This window comes from Neovison vison, chromosome 12, assembly GCF_020171115.1.
Source record: "Neovison vison isolate M4711 chromosome 12, ASM_NN_V1, whole genome shotgun sequence".
Taxonomy (NCBI): Eukaryota; Metazoa; Chordata; class Mammalia; order Carnivora; family Mustelidae; genus Neogale; species Neogale vison.
In genome coordinates, this window is record NC_058102.1 from 115,353,991 (window position 1) to 115,370,113 (window position 16,123).

Genomic DNA, 16,123 nt, shown 5'->3' on the forward strand with positions numbered 1-16,123 from the left:
GTGATTGAGAGCACAATATTTTATCTGTAGTTACAGATAATTTTGTAATTTTTATTAAGAGAACGAGAAATGTATATTTGGAGAAACAGCGATGCTTCTGTCAGAGCTCGCAAACTTGATTGATAAATGGGATATTAGAATTTTGTTTTTCATTTTCAACAAAGTCTGTCAGTTCTCATTGCTTAATTAGCATACGTCATTAAGCTCATAATATCTTCTAGGCTGCCAGTCTCAGTTTGCTAATTTTCCATTCTTTCTCAAACCCAGAGCACAACATATGTTTCGCCAAGCCATGTGTACACCCATCATTTGGTTCCATGTGGTTCCTGCAGCAAATAAAGAGCAGTATGAACAACTATCCCAAAGTGAGAAGAACAATTACTATTCAAGTCGCTTCAGTCCGGACAGCCAGTATATCGACAACAGGAGCATGCATAGTGCAGGACTTTCGGCCCTGCAGAGAGCTCCCAGACCGAACCCCCCGTCCGAGCCCATAGACTCTCACCCCCGACTTCTACCTCAGAGTACACACCCATCCGGAAAACCGCCGTCAGCTCCGGCCCCAGCACCGCAAAATGTATTTAGTACAAACGTAAGCAGTGGTTATAACACCAAAAAAATAGGCAAGAGGCTTAATATCCAGCTGAAGAAAGGTATGACCCACCTTGTTTTGTTTCATGGAATTTTTAAATTTTATTTTATTATTTTAAAGATTTTAGTTATTTGAAAGAGAAAGACATAGAAGGGAAGAGAAAGAGGGAGAAGCAGACTCTCTGCTGGCAGGGAGTCCAGTGTGGAAACTCAATCCCAGGACCCTGGGATCATGACCTCAGCTGAAGGCAGACGCTTAACCGATTAAGCCACCCAGGTGTCCCTATGGAATTTATTTTAAAAATCAAATAGCTATCCTGTTATTACAGGAAAGAACTGATACAATGACTTAAAGTATTTAAAATTGCAGTTTTTATGCTTTTCAGATTCATTTTGCTATGTGAGAATTAAAGTATGAAATTCAGAGTAAATAAGGCTTTAAAAATAAGTTTCTGTGAAGAAGGTAGCAGTTTCTACTGTGGTAAAAATTTTTGGTAAAGGAGGAAATTGGTTTTAAGATATACTGTTCAACCCGAAACAAGAGCGAGGACTTGACTGTTTTGATCACACCACTTGATGTCCAGACATAGCTCTCAAAGAGGACATTAGCGCTCCTCCATTTTAACCCCATCATTTTGGTAAGGGCAAGTGTTGGATTGATTTGAAGCTGTCAGTGGTTCATGGTAGAAAGTAATTTCACCCAGCAGGTGGCTCCTTGTCTGCTACTTTCCAAGACTTTTACACTGCTTTCCTTCCTTAAGATGACAAGGGAAATTCTGATGGACCTTGCTAAATCTTTACTATGTACACCTAATATCAATTTATTTATTTAAGTATCCTTTCAACAGACTGTGTACCAGAAGCATGCTTTTCCATCTTGTTCTTGACAGCTCAAAGCAGACTGCTTGGCTTGATTTTCTGATTTCAGAACACCGTCCCCTCCAGGCACTGGGTTACACTTTTGCTGTTAATCATCCATTTTAGCTGGGATTCTGATACATATTTTAAAATTGTCTCTTTCAAAATGGTGTCATAAAGAATATTTCTCTTTTTATGAGCTCAGCCAACTCCTATAGTTAGGTGAAAATGCATCCAAGAGAGGTTGAGTGATTTCCTCAAGTCACATGGCGTTGGCAGCAGATTGTTACGAGAACATTTTCCATATCCTGACATTTAGACCGTTCTTTCCATTTGGAGTAGGGTTTACAAGGTTGTAAACTCTGAGATTCCTATTTCCTTTCTAATCATATTCTTTCATTGAACTTTACATGAACCACAAACTCCTTATTTCTGGTTACTGACTTTTAAGCTCCAAATACTTGGTTGACATGATCAGGAATTGACAGCTTTACTCCATTTTTGAAACCTCTTACAAATGCAGAGTTATGTCAGCATAAACCTCTTTTAGCTTTGTTAATTCCTAAATGAGATAAGCATCAGATCCTATCTTCTTTCCCTAATCAAATGACAGGCCCTTGTTTTTAAGCAGAAACACAGTAAGAACCACAAATGGAATTGTATGAAAAAATAAAATTCTGCTTGGGATCTCTCAATGGAGGAAAAATATTTTACTTGGCCATTGTCATAAAGATATTAGTTCGTAAATATCTTTGCCCTTTTACACTAACAGGCGTATTTATTTAGTTAATTACAGTTTTTTACACAATTATATTTTAACAACTTAGGATACAATATGAACTTTTAAATGAAGTGAAATTTGACTTGCCATTAAGAGAGGAATTCTTTTAAATGCAGAAATTAACAGTTTATTTTAGTAGCATTTTTAAAGATAGGTTACACTGACATAGCTAATTGAGAAAGACTGTGCTCAATCATCAAGATCAGAAAAGTGGAAACTGGTTTTCTTTTAAACATTTTTTCTGACTTTTGAGTATCCTCATAGCTCTATCTTGATTTTAATTTACTTTGAGAATGTGTGACGAAAGGTAGAAACCAACTGTACATTCTGTCAATACTTACAAATACTTTATATGAAAAATAAGTTTATGATACGTAAGAGTGAAGAATGCTGATTCTCTTTGATCAGTACTGAAGACGGTTATTTTAATAATAATGATTGTATGAGAATTGAACCAGCTTTCATTGTAGCTAACATAAGATTTTTACCAGTTACAGTTGTTACATGTAACATTTTTAATGAAGTACATGAAGAACATAGGATGTGTCCATGTTGAACTTTAAGCAAAGTTCAGAGTGAGCTGACATGCTTTGAATGACAGTTCTTTCATAAACTGATAGCAGTTCTATGTGCTAAACGGAGAAGACTTCATGATAATGATTCTTAGGCATAGTTTAGAAAGCCTAATTTAGGAAACATGACAAAATAGAATAGCCCTTATATACTTGCTTTCATAATTATGATTTCTTAATATTTATTGCCATTTTCCATTCTCAGATAGCCTGCTCTTTTGTAGAAATTAGCTTTTTAATAAAGTCAGAAGAGAAGGTCAGTAATCTGTTTCAGTCAGTGCAAAATGTTTTGTTGGCTTTGCTAAATGAAAATTGATATCTATTTATCTTTCTTTTAAAGGTCATTGCCTGAACTTTTAGCTTACAGATTTAGGGGTTATTGCTGATATTTTAATAGTATTGAGGTTCATATAACAATCAGTCTTTGTAGTTCATAAAAATTAATATTGCAAAGGAATAATTTAGAATTCTTTCTTAATAAATGTTATTGCAAGTCATTAGAGTTTCATGAAAGCACAGAGACATATGGAAAACTCCCAGCAGAATAATTAGGAAAATTTCATATAGACAAGATGCCATTCAAGTCTTCAGCACAGAAGACTCAAGAAATTAACAGTCCAGGCATATTAAACTGATTTCAGACTCAAAGTAAATGAATGTTTTGTTTGAACTTGAGAATATATACGGTAGGTTTTGCTACACGTATAATTCTGGGGTGGTTTCTTCATATCAACTTTATACTTCTTCTTTAACCCACATTTTCATTCAGTTACTTGCCTATATTTATTTACTTACAGATTTATACTCTTGCTTCTAGTTTTATACTGAGTGCTGCATCAAATTAATGTATCCTTTCATAGATTTTTCACCTTTATGTAACCCTCTGTTTTTCCCACATGAGCAAGTATTTCCTACTGTCATTTTGACTGAAATGGAACCTAAGATCCTAAAGAGTAATTTTTTAAAAAGGTCTGGTAGAAATTAATCATTATTAGAAGTGTTATAAAAATGCTGTGATTCATTAGAAATTGTTATGGTCTTGACATTTTTTTCTTGGCTCATTTTGGCTTGTTGTGTGTCAGTTCTAATAACATGTAACTGTTTTCTATACTGCATCGCACTTATGAGTGCCTGTCAAGAAAGCTGCTGAAGAACCTAAAATTGAAATTATGCAGACCAGCACAGTGATCTGTAAATGCCTTATTGATTTTAGTATCTTTAAACATAATATCATGGTCCTTACACTTGGTAGCTACAATATGAGGTGGTGTCTTCCCTGGGTAATTTGCCTTTGTTTTTTTATTATTTATTTATTTTTTATTTTTACAATTGATTTATTGGTTGAGAAATATACATGTTAAGATTAAGGTAAATAGAAGAGAACTAGGCAAATATAATATGGTTCATCCTTTAAGTAAATTGTTCTAATTATAGTATTGGGAGGTTCTGTTATCTAGAAAAATCTCTTTTTTCGCTATTTCTTTTCTGTCTTCCTGACCATTTTCTCTTTCCTCGCTCCTTTTCCTACCCTTTAAATCTGGATACCATGATTACACAATATTAATTGATATTTGAGGTACTGTGGGTTTTAACAGAATTTTTTTCCACATGGAGATATTAAGTTTATTTCACATCAAACATTTTGACCAATTTAAAACTTTTGGCAGTTGTATTGGTATACTACCTTTCATCTGTCTTGGACTAGATTCCCATTTCTTCTTAAAGAATTTTGGTATATAGCCATTTAAATCTTCCCTGATTTAGTTTGTCTTGGGAGAGCTATTCAGACTTCGGAAGTATTGAAAGCAATGTAGGCCATTGTGAAAATTACAAAATGTCAAGCCGAGGAAGAGAATAACAAAACCTTTCTGTACCATACACCTGTGAAATTCAAGGTATCTCATTTTATTTACGTTTTCTGTTGTCGTTCTCTGTGTAGGTACAGAAGGCTTGGGATTCAGCATCACTTCCCGAGATGTAACAATAGGTGGCTCAGCTCCAATTTATGTGAAAAACATCCTCCCGAGAGGGGCTGCCATCCAGGATGGCCGACTCAAGGCAGGAGATAGACTTATAGAGGTGAGTGCCTTCTCTAAGTCGAAAGTTCCATAATTCTTAAGAACTTTCATTTTTAGGGGCCAGTTCTTTTTCACCTCTTCATAAATATGAAGTTAAATTATATATGTTAGAAGTGTGCATCATAAAGCAGTGTATTTCTGCTTTACTTCAACTTGTTTCCATGTTATTTGATGAGAAATATCTTTTCATTGAGTGTACTCATAAATTTTTAGTTACTCAGACATTCGGTTTATGAGGTAACATAACATTTGTCATTATGTAAGTACAGTGTCTGTTAGGTTCTATTTCTAGATGGCTTCAAATTTATGTCTGGCAATATAGAAATGATATCTACTTTGTAATCAGAACAGAGACAAACGAAGTAAATGAAAACAGTGTGTCTTGATGAGAGGAAATTTTGAAATGGCAGCATGGAGAATGAATTGAGACATAAAAATCAGATGTCAGAAAAAAAAATTTCCTTTCCGTACCTCATGAGTTTCGGTTCATTGGTCTTTGAGGCCATCTCAGACATGCATAAACATACCTAGACATTTCTGTGTGTGTGATTGCTTATGTATGTAGAAGTAAAAGGAAGAAAGATTGAGAAAAATAGATCAGTTGCTTTTCTTAGTGTTTTCTTCGGAAAAAAAGTGTCTATTTTTAGCAGCAGATACCGCCTTTCCTAATTATTAACTAGTATTCAAACACTGATGTTAAACTACATTTTTGTGGCATTACCCTTTCTTCTTTACTTGTAGCTTCATACATGGTTTTGAATTCCCTAGATTGAGCTCTCCTAAAGATTTCTTGAGAAGTAATGGAGAAGTGGATTGCCTTCCAGATTTTTCTGTGGCTACATATTGGGCCTAGATTTCTTAAATCTTGCTCTTTTCCTTTGTGTCCTGTTCTTGTGATACCATTTTTTAAAGGGGCACTGATAGAGGCTAACTAGAAGGAAAGATTTGGTATAAATTATGTTTAGAGTGTTGTTTCCAGAAAGGGCCACTTGTCCTTGGGGCATAAATTGAGTAGAATTGAGCCAAGTTTGCCGTTGTAGCTTGTTTGATGTAGTAGGAGGCTCAGCTGGGACTTGAATGTCGTTGTCTTTGCCTCTGAGTCCAAAACATGTCTGTCCTCCTCTTTCTGGCACCAGCCCCACGTCCTCTTTCCTCCCATAATTTACTTTCAACACATTACAAAGGCTTTTGTTTTTCTTTTTGAGCAGTGGGAAGAGCCTAAAACCTCTGTTTCTTCAGAGTTAGGCTCTATTTTCTGTAGCTATCTTCTTTATTTGAAACTACATTTTTGCACATCTTAAACCTAACTTTCTAGTATCTGTAGTTGTATCGACACAACGTCAACAGTTTTATGGGCAGTTTTTCTGAGCATCTCTATATTTGGAAGCACACTTAAAGTATCAAGTCACTCTTTTTTTTTTTTTAAATCTAGAAATTTTTCATTTCTTTGAACCTGTTATTACTTATCAGTTTTGTGCAATCACTTAAATAGTAGTACACTGAGCAGTAGAAGATGTTTTTTAGTAGAGAGGGAAAGGTCCCAAAACGTATTTTAACTAAGGGTAATTTTGATATCACAATTTAAATAATATACTTTATTGCCGTGGACAAAATGTTATTTTTCTCTAAAATGAATACTACCAAATAGGTTTTAAAAGAAATTTGCACTCTTATTTTTTTTAAATATATAGTGCTTTCTGATAATGTTATTGTTCCTCCTAAAGGTAAAAATAATGAGATTCCCCAGAAATTGGTTATTTCAAATCTCTCTCTCTCTCTATCTTTTGTAGGATTCTCTTAAAAATACCGAAAAATATTGAGGTATTACTACCTCAAAATACTGCTACTCCTCCACAAATATTATTATTTTGCACTCTTCTTTAATGTGTGTCTTTAGGGATAAAAATTGTCTTTATAAGTTTCAGTAAAATTTCATTGTAAGTTTTACCAAAATACTTTTAGTGTGTTTCTTCTCTAACAGCAACACCTTTTGGTTTGGGTATAAGATCATCTATGATACATAACACCATCAAGATATCTCAGTCCAAAGCCATTAAATTTTGTGTTAACATAATAATATAGATATATTTGTTTATTACTGGTTACTTGTTAATACTCTGGTGACTGTGGCTTTTGGCTTACTAATAGCGCTAAAAGATTTCCCACTTCCCGTCTCATTTCTAGATACCTAGGCTATGTTTCCTTATTAGCTACAACAGCCTGATGGTTGCCAGATCATGGCAGAATTTCCCACGAAATGCGCTGTGCTCTGTAGGAGACATGGTACATTCTAGGATGTGTGTCTTTTCTTCTGTCATATGTTTGCACAGCATTGCAGCTGAAAACTTTTTATTTGTTTTCAGGTAAATGGAGTAGATATAGCAGGCAAATCCCAAGAGGAAGTCGTTTCCCTGTTGCGAAGCACCAAGATGGAAGGGACTGTGAGCCTCCTGGTCTTTCGCCAAGAAGATGCCTTCCACCCAAGGGAACTGGTGTGTAAATTTAGAGCATATGAAAGATTTCTGATGCACATGAGCCAGGGATCTGGGCTAGCCACCTGATGGCCAATGTTTATCAATACATTTTCCAAATAGTTTCTATATTTTATATTTTTTTCAGCCTTAACTTAGTATAAGCATTCTTTTCTTATATTCGCTCAGTTTTGAAGATAGATATCCATAATCCAATTTGATTATAAAAATCAAATTGCAAGGATATTTTCTAGGACAGCAAATGTTTATTAGTGAACGCTTTCAGATGGACTGATTGAATACAGAGACGTTGATTATTTCATAACTGTCACTTCAAAGGCTGTTGTTGAAAACTTGCCATCTTCTCCACTACATACGACAAATGTTCATATTTCAGATTTTCATAGTAATCTAGCTAAGCCAAGTAAAGCTTCTTGCTTACTGTTGTATGAAAAGGAATACCTTAATTAGAGTATTACGATTGAAAGTAAGGAGACCTGAGTGGTAATAAGCCCCATGGCCGTTAATTACTAATATTGACATTATTTGAAATGACATAGAAGAAATTAAAAGGCATTTGTTTGCAGTTCATTTTATTTTTTAAATGTGCATCAGTATGTCTAAATATAAGAGGTATTTACATACTATTGGTGTGAATGAAATATGTATACTAAGTTGACATAGTTTGAATGTTTTTCTGCAAGAAGTGCCAGGTTTCATTTATTATGTAAAAACAACATAATTGGAGGAATCGCTTTTATCTTTTGATGTTAAGAAAATTGTTTTATTTCCAGTACAAGTGGTATTTTAAATATTTCAAAACAGATTTTAGTTGGGCCATTTTAGAGCGTTTGACATCTCTTTCAGTCCGCTTTTAGCTTTAAGCAACAATTAATTCGTATATACTGGAGTGGCAAGGTTTTAGGGGCACAGTTCCCAGACTTGTCCTAGTGTCCTAAATTTCTTAGGCTAATATTTCAAGGTGGATGTGTTGTGGTTAATAAAATTTTCCTTTTGTTGTGAGCCAGATATGTTTCAATGTAGAAATACCCTATTCCCTGGTTGCACAAATTTACTGTCATTTCATGGAATTTCCAATTGTGGTAGGAAAGCATTGCCGAATGCTTGTGTTTTAAGTAGATTTTGAAAATTATAAAAACGTCTTTATTTCTATTTTAAAACGTTGAATGCCTTATTTCCCAATTTAAATTCGGTTTTCCCTTTTCCCCCCACTGTTATCCAATTTCGTGCTTCAAATGCCACCTGATCCTAAATCTGGAGATGTCTCTATTAAATTGTAAATGAGCCCTTAAAAAAAAAATACTAAGCTTTAGATGTGATTTGATGAAGCTTTAATTCTTTCTCAGTATATCTTAGCCTGGGTAGTAGTTAGCATCATCAGATTGCCAGAGCTTCGACACTGCTCGTCAGTAGCCCTTCCTAGACTCGGTGCCAGCATCCAGCCAGCTTAAGGTTATTCAGGTTCTTCTTGTCCAATTTTGATCTTCCAGGCTTCTGTTTTCCCCTTCTGCTGCCTAGTTTTTTTTCCCTTGGTTATTTAATTTATTGCTTGTGAGCTTTTCATTAAGGAGTGAGCCAGTAGCCCGTCAGTCTATTATTCATGTTGCAGCTGCTTTTTAAGATTTCAAAGACTAAAATTCTGAAAACTTAAAGGGGAGGGGGTGCATTTAAAATGATCTTTGAATCCAATTAACAAAACTCCTTTCCTCTGTTTGGGGTCTCTGTGTTAAAATTCTCTGTCTAAAACAAAATACTGTTACCAGTACATGCCTCTTTTATAAATCAGCCTTTTAAATATCTATGTAATTAATATGTGATAAATATGTGATATTTATAATATCTATAATATGTGATAAAAATTCTATAATATGTGATAAAAATTCACATTTCTGTGTAATATTTTAAAGTATAATGCTTGTGTTTCAGACTTATTATCTAGTGTAGCTATCAAATTATAATATACCTTATAACTTAGATGTAGTTGGGGAATTAAAAAAAACAAAACAAAATTAGAAACAGTGCCATGAATAGAGAGCCTAGTCTGGTGACATTTGTTTTCCTCCAAATAATAAAGTCATGATATACTGTGAGTGAGCAAGTAAAAATTTACATCAGAAACTTCTCTTAAAACACACACCCGCACACATAGAAGATAATACAACCACATCAGTGGAAGTTTGGAAGACAGAGTCGTCCATCATCCATAACATAATCACCCTCTGTATATTTCGTGGGTTTTAAGAACCAACAAAATTTCCTTTAAAGTCAAGCTTTGTGTCCCTGTGTGTTGAAGATGGCTTTGGTCAGTCTGTATTTATATTTTTCTTCAATTCTTCTAGAATGCAGAGCCAAGCCAGATGCAGATTCCAAAAGAAACGGTAAGAGCTTTGTCTTTTGCAGGGTGCAGAGATGTTGGAAAGATAAATGGAACTAACTTCTGACTAATTAAATATGAAGTTACTTGTCCTCCCTTTTCCTGGCTCATAATAGATAACTACGTAGGTTCATTAAATTCCAAAGTGGTCTCATCTTAAGCTGACTTATTGCTATTACCACAGATGGAGAATGTTTCCTGATTACTTTTGGATAGACAGGGATGGAAGAGAGGGAGACATTAGAGTAGTTTCCTGTCACCTTCACAGTAAGAGGGACGGAAAGTTGGTAAGTGTAGTAGTTTGACATAAATATAAAAGGCTTTATGAGTTGTGAAATGTTACATTGTAAGTGGCTACAGAGGAAAAAAAAGTAAAAAAGAAAACTTGATTCAGGCACAGGAAAATAGGGAGGCCTGAAAGCATAGTAACAGTATATCATATGCAGGAAAAACAAAGTGATATGTCAGTAATTAGGCACAACATATTAGTTGTCATAATAACTTACAGTTATTATAAGTATTTTATTATGAGTTATTATAGCACATTCTAATGGAGTAATTTCTCTTAATAAAAGTAACTGCTCACAGCTTCGATTAAAATGCAAACCTAGTTGTGTCCTGTTAAAGAGACAAATTCTAATACAGACTAGAAATAAAGGAGTAAGTTGAGTTCTACAGGCAGTGTTAATGTAATAAAAATAAGAATTGCCATGTTAGTGTATCAGTCTCTGAAAAATATGGTTTCAGTGTGGAGGCTCAGCATGGGGTGAAAAGAGAGGGTGTTTTATATTGACATATAATATCCAGTAGAAATTCTAATAGTTTCAATCCTTTATACATCAAACAACAAGGCATAAAAATATATCCCAGACTCTTATAAGTAGTGGGAAAATTTAACAACCATATCTACGGTGGGTGATGCTAGTATGTATTTTTCTAAAAATTGTCACATTAAGTGGACAAAATATTAGAATATGAAGAATTTGAATAGCATATTTAATAGGTTTGGTTTCTCTTTCCACATTTATGGACAGCTTTGAACCTAATAAATAAAATGTTATTTTAAAATATTCCATAAATATAAACATGGGTGACAAATCAGACCTCAGGAAAATCGGGTAAACAGTCTTGAGAATATTATTATACATTCATAAGTATGGGTTGTAGAAAATTTATGGTCTTAGTTTTTGTCCATTAAAAAAGTTGGGCAATGATAACTAATCAAAATCAAAATGGTATTTGCATATGTGTATGGTGGATAGGTTGGAAGCAAAGGGGAAATTAGATAGATTTTTAGAGAATTTAACCTGGGCACAAGTGTGATTCATAGTATTTTATAGGTCATAATGATAGCAAAATATACTGTAAAGTCAAAACACTTAAGGTAGCATGATATTTTTATGGGAATAGATGAAGAGAACACTTGAACACATTAACAGTGATAGACCTGATGTATATATATGCATGTATGTTAAAGGCAGCATTTCCAAATAGTTGTAAAGCATGGTTTATTTCATGTTTAAAATAATTAGCCATTTTAAAAAGTTAGATTTCTTTTTCTCACCATACACCAGAATAAATCCCAATTGGTTCTGGAATTAAACCTTAAAAATTATGAAAACATATTAAGAAAAAAGTATGCAAGAAATAAACAAAAATATGAATAAATAAATAAATAGATTTTTTTAAATGTGAAAAATCTCTGTTAACTTTGGTTAGTGAATGCCTGGCCAAGCATGGCAAAACCAAGATGTTCATTAGATAAATAGATTTAGATTTGTCTATAGAAAGTTTTTGTATAGCAATAACCATACTATGATATAGTGAAAAGATAAATGCTAAATGGGGGAAGTATTCTGCACTGTGACCCTTGGTGAATAACTACCCCTTTATTGTTGGGATCTCATCCTATAGCTTTTAGGAAAACAGAAGGATTTCCCACATAAAGTACAGTTGACCCTGAATAAGGGTTTGAACTGTGTGGGCCCAGTTACATGGGGATTTTTATTTATTTATTTATTTAGGATAGAAACAGTACCTTATTGTAAATGTAGTTTTCTCTTTGACTTTCCTCATAACATTTTCTTTTCTTTAGCTTATTTTAATGTAAGAATACAACAAATAATATATTTAACATAGAAAATATGTGTTAATCAACTATTTATGTTATCAGTAAGGCTGTTAGTACAGTTTATGGGGAGTCAATTTTATATGAGGATTTTCTACTATGTGAGGTGTCAGTGCCCATAATTAGCACCTGTTGAAGTCAGGACAACGTGAGCTAGAAAATCATGCTATAAGCTCTAAAGATAGGCATGTTCTTTCAAAACATTTAGGCTGTCCTGGTGAGGAAATTGATGATTAGCCCTGACCTTTTCAATCACTGAGGGTAAGAAGTGGCATTGGCTTTAAATGTCATATTCCACTGAGAATTCCAAGGTCCATTTCAGCCTACTACCTATACCCAGTAGCCTCCTGTGTTCATGAGAAAGTTTGTTCAGCAAATGACAATTCAGTCATCTTAACAAAAGAAGAAATATACATATGTATGTGTGTCTGATTTCTGATTACAAATGGAAATTTTTTCTGATGAGAGTTTTTCCAAGCTCAGTCAGAAATCAGTTTGTTTTTTTTCTAAATGTTTTCTTTTTTGTTGTTGTTTTTGTTTACCTGTTTTTAATATGTCCTCTCACATCTGCCTCTGTTTCTGCTCTTCCTCTGTATATAATAGAATACCGTTTGGGTTGTTAAAGGCTTCATGTTGGGCACCTGGGTGTCTCAGTCCTTAAGCGTCTGTCTTCCGTTCAGGTCATGATCCCAGGGTGCTGGGATAGAGCCCTTGTCAGGCTCCCTGCTGGGCGGGAAGACTGCTTTTCCCTTTCCCACTCTCCCTGCTTGTGTTCCCTCTCTTGCTGTCTCTCTGTCAAATAAATAAATAAAATCTTTTTTTTTTAAATAAATAAAATCTTAAAAAACAATAAAGGCTTCATGTTACATTTATAAATTTAAAAAAAATGACTTCCTGGGTCCTCTGCCTCTAATTGTACCTTTTGAGGTCAAGTCATTAAATTTATTCAAGTCTTGAAATTCTCTGATATTATTTAAACTTTTAGGTAATTGTAAGCACCTTGAGAATAGATATGTCATAAAAGTCAATTAATTTGTTTATTTGGTTGATTATTACAATGACCCATAACTGATTTAGTCTGAGAAATTGAAAACACATCATTAAGATACACGAATAAGTTCAATGACTAGTAGACCTCTTGAATATATTAGATGGAAGCTTCCTGTACATCTTCTAAATATTATCTTAATTAATAAGAGTGAGAGATTGTAACTGGGGCAAAAGGGTGCCAGAGCACCTAGCTCTTGGGGTCCAAACAGACCAGTTTCAGCTACCTGCTGCTGACAGGATCCAGAGGCAGAGAAACGAGTGGTAGGTAAACAAGAAAAGAATTTATTTCAGTGAGGCCAACACTGGAAAGACAGTGGACTAATAATATCTCAAAGACTGTCTTCAAAGTGCTGAAAATACTTCCAGGTTTATAGAAGGAGAATGTGGAGCAAAGGTTGGTACGCACACATACTGCCACGTGAGCTGGGGAGACTTGGGCCCTGAGTCTTCAACCCAGTCTGTTCCAAAGATCACCCAAATCTTTTAAGTCTCGTTATGAGAAAGAATTACAGGACAGACACAATACAGCAGGCCAGAGACAGAAGCTGGAATGTTTGTTCAAGTGAGAGTACACTCTCCAGATGTGAGAAGGCCAGTGAGTGAGCTCATGACCCTAAGGGTAGGGTCCTTTATTGACAGTTGTGGAATATTCACTACTTGGGTATGGATTTCTTGGAAGCTGGTTTTGAGCCTTTTCCTTATTTGGGCAGGGGTTTCCAGCCTACTTTGTCAGCCATCTTGGGCCTGTCTGGTTTGACCTAGGTTCTTGTGATTCTGTTCTGGAGTGTTGCCAGGACACACCTCTGACTTTCTCAATAGCTGGTCATGACTTTCTTTTGTTTGGCCTCCGGGCTTCCTGTTAGAACCTAACTGACCTAACTGTGGGCAGTGAATGGCAGGTTGATCATTGTGTTGGACTCTTGGGTGAATCAGGGGAGTCCTTATTGCCTGAAGTGGTAGTTTTAGCTCCCATCAGGGTGTGCTTTGCTGGCAGGGTCTTTGCCTGAGTTAAGAAGTAAACTGAAAAGAAGAACTTAATCCATTAAAGGTCAAAATGGAAATAGTTGAAGTCCTCTTTCAAGATTAGAAATTCTGGTTTCAAATTACCCATTCAAAATTGGACAGATAGCCAAATTATTTAGCACAGGCTCAACATCACTTGCTCCATGTCCTGAACGAGGTCCTTTGCCTTTGAGAAGTTTATTCCCTTAATATAAAGCATCTTGCATGGGTGTCCTGGTAGGACAAGACAATACATGGGGTACTAGTCAGTGGTGCCCAGAAAAACAGAACTAATAGGATATGTGCATATACAAGAAGAGATTTAGTTTAATAGTTGGGATCACGTGATTGTTGAGGTCACCGAGTCCCCATCTGCGGTGTAAGTCAGCAGGCTGCAGACCCCCAGAGAGCCTGTGTAGCAGATAAAGTCTGAAGTGGGTTAGCTAGAGAGTCTCCTCTTCCTCAGGGAGGTTGTCTTTCTCTTTTATTTAGCCTGTAACTGATTGAATGAGGCCTGCCCACGTTGTGGAGGGCAATCTGTTTATTCAGAGTTCATCAGTTTAAATATGAATCTCATTCAAAAACATCCTGTGAGTTGACATATCAAATTAGCATCACAGTGAGGTGTAGTGAATTTACCTGCTGACTATACGGCCTTGACTTACCAAAGTGCCATTTTCTTCCTTGGCTTCAAATAGGCCTAATACAGACCTGCTTAGGAAGTCCCCAGAAGAACACTTGAGTAGGATCCATGTCAAAATACAATATGATGTTAAACGTTTTTCGGGGTCATGACATGAAAGTAGGCCTTTAGAAAATAATATGGTTTAGAGATGATAGGAGAGCACAGAGATAAGATAAGCTTAAATGTCATGAATTCAAAATGCATTCCCAAAAGAGTTAGTGGATTCTCCCTGTGGGAAATGGAGGGATACACTGGGGAGTCTTTGAGAACCTCCTGGGAGATCAGGAGGTATCTTGATAGGGTAACTTCAGAGGATTTAGTCTTGATTTAGAAATTTAATGAGCTAGGTATTAAGCATCGTCATTAAGAGGTTCATTTAACTAATGGTTATAGGAGATCAAGTAAATGCTACCATAATGACCCCATGGTAAAATGAGAAAACCATTGAAAAAATTAAGAGTGCAATCCTGTTTGCAGTAGCATCAAAAAGAATAAAATAACTAGGAATAAATTTAACCAGGGAGGTGAAGATCTGAACATGGAATACCATAAGGCGTTGGTGAAAGAAGTTGAAGATGAGGCAAATAAATGGAAAGATACTCTGTGCTCATGGGTTTAAAGAATTAATATTGTTAAAATGTCCATACTGCCCAAAGTGATCTACAGATTTTAATGCAGTTCCTATCAAAATTCCAGTGACATTTTTCTACAGACATGGAAAAGTAAGACTAAAATTCACAGTGAACTACCAAAAACCCTGGCAGCTGAAGCCATACTAAGGAACAACTGAGCTGGAGGCAGCACACTTCCTGATTTCAAGCTATATTACAAAGCTACAGTTATCAAAACAGTATGGAACTGGCGATAAAAACAGACACATAGGTCAATGGAACAGCATAAAGAGACCAGAAATGAACCCATCTACATATGGTCAATTAATTTGTGACAAAGAACCCAGACTCTACAATGGGGAAAGGATAGTTTTGTTGAGAAACTTGATAGACACATGCAAAAGAATGAAACTAAACTCGTGTTTTACACAATACACACAGATCAACATAAAATGGATAAAGGATTTAAATGGATTTAGAAACTATAAAACTCCAAGGATAAAACATGCTCCTTGACGTTAGACTTGCTGGTGATTTTCTGCATTTGACACCAAAAGCAAAGGTAACAAAAGCAAAAATAAACAATAGCAACTACATCAAATTAAAAAACTCTGCACAGCAAAGGAAATCCGTAAAATGAAAAGACAACCTAGAGAATGGGAGAACATGTTGGCAAATCATTACATCTCATAAGGGGTCAATATCCAGAGTACATGAAGAATTCATACAACTCAATAGCTAAAAAATCAACAATCTGATTAGAAAATAGGCAGAAGAGCTGAACAGAAGTTTTTCCAGAGAAGACTTACAAATGGCCAGGAGATAACATGAAAAAATGCTAAATGTCAGTTAATCATCAGGGAAATGCAAATCAAAACCATAGGTCACCTCACAACTGTTA

The 16,123-nt window shown here is 35.2% G+C and overlaps 1 protein-coding gene across 15 annotated transcripts in view; it reads left to right on the plus strand.

Annotated features, from left to right (window-relative positions):
• The window catches only part of PARD3 (par-3 family cell polarity regulator), a 659,680-nt gene that overhangs the window by 390,800 nt on the left and 252,757 nt on the right, over positions 1-16,123 (plus strand). For 8 of the 15 annotated variants that reach the window (XM_044228092.1, XM_044228102.1, XM_044228097.1 and 5 more), the window contains 4 exons: positions 268-653; positions 4,742-4,881; positions 7,244-7,372; positions 9,712-9,750. In XM_044228092.1, coding sequence (XP_044084027.1) covers positions 268-653; positions 4,742-4,881; positions 7,244-7,372; positions 9,712-9,750 — 694 coding nt within the window. The remainder of the gene's footprint in view (positions 1-267; positions 654-4,741; positions 4,882-7,243; positions 7,373-9,711; positions 9,751-16,123) is intronic. The other 7 variants (XM_044228095.1, XM_044228096.1, XM_044228104.1 and 4 more) reach the window with 1 other exon arrangement.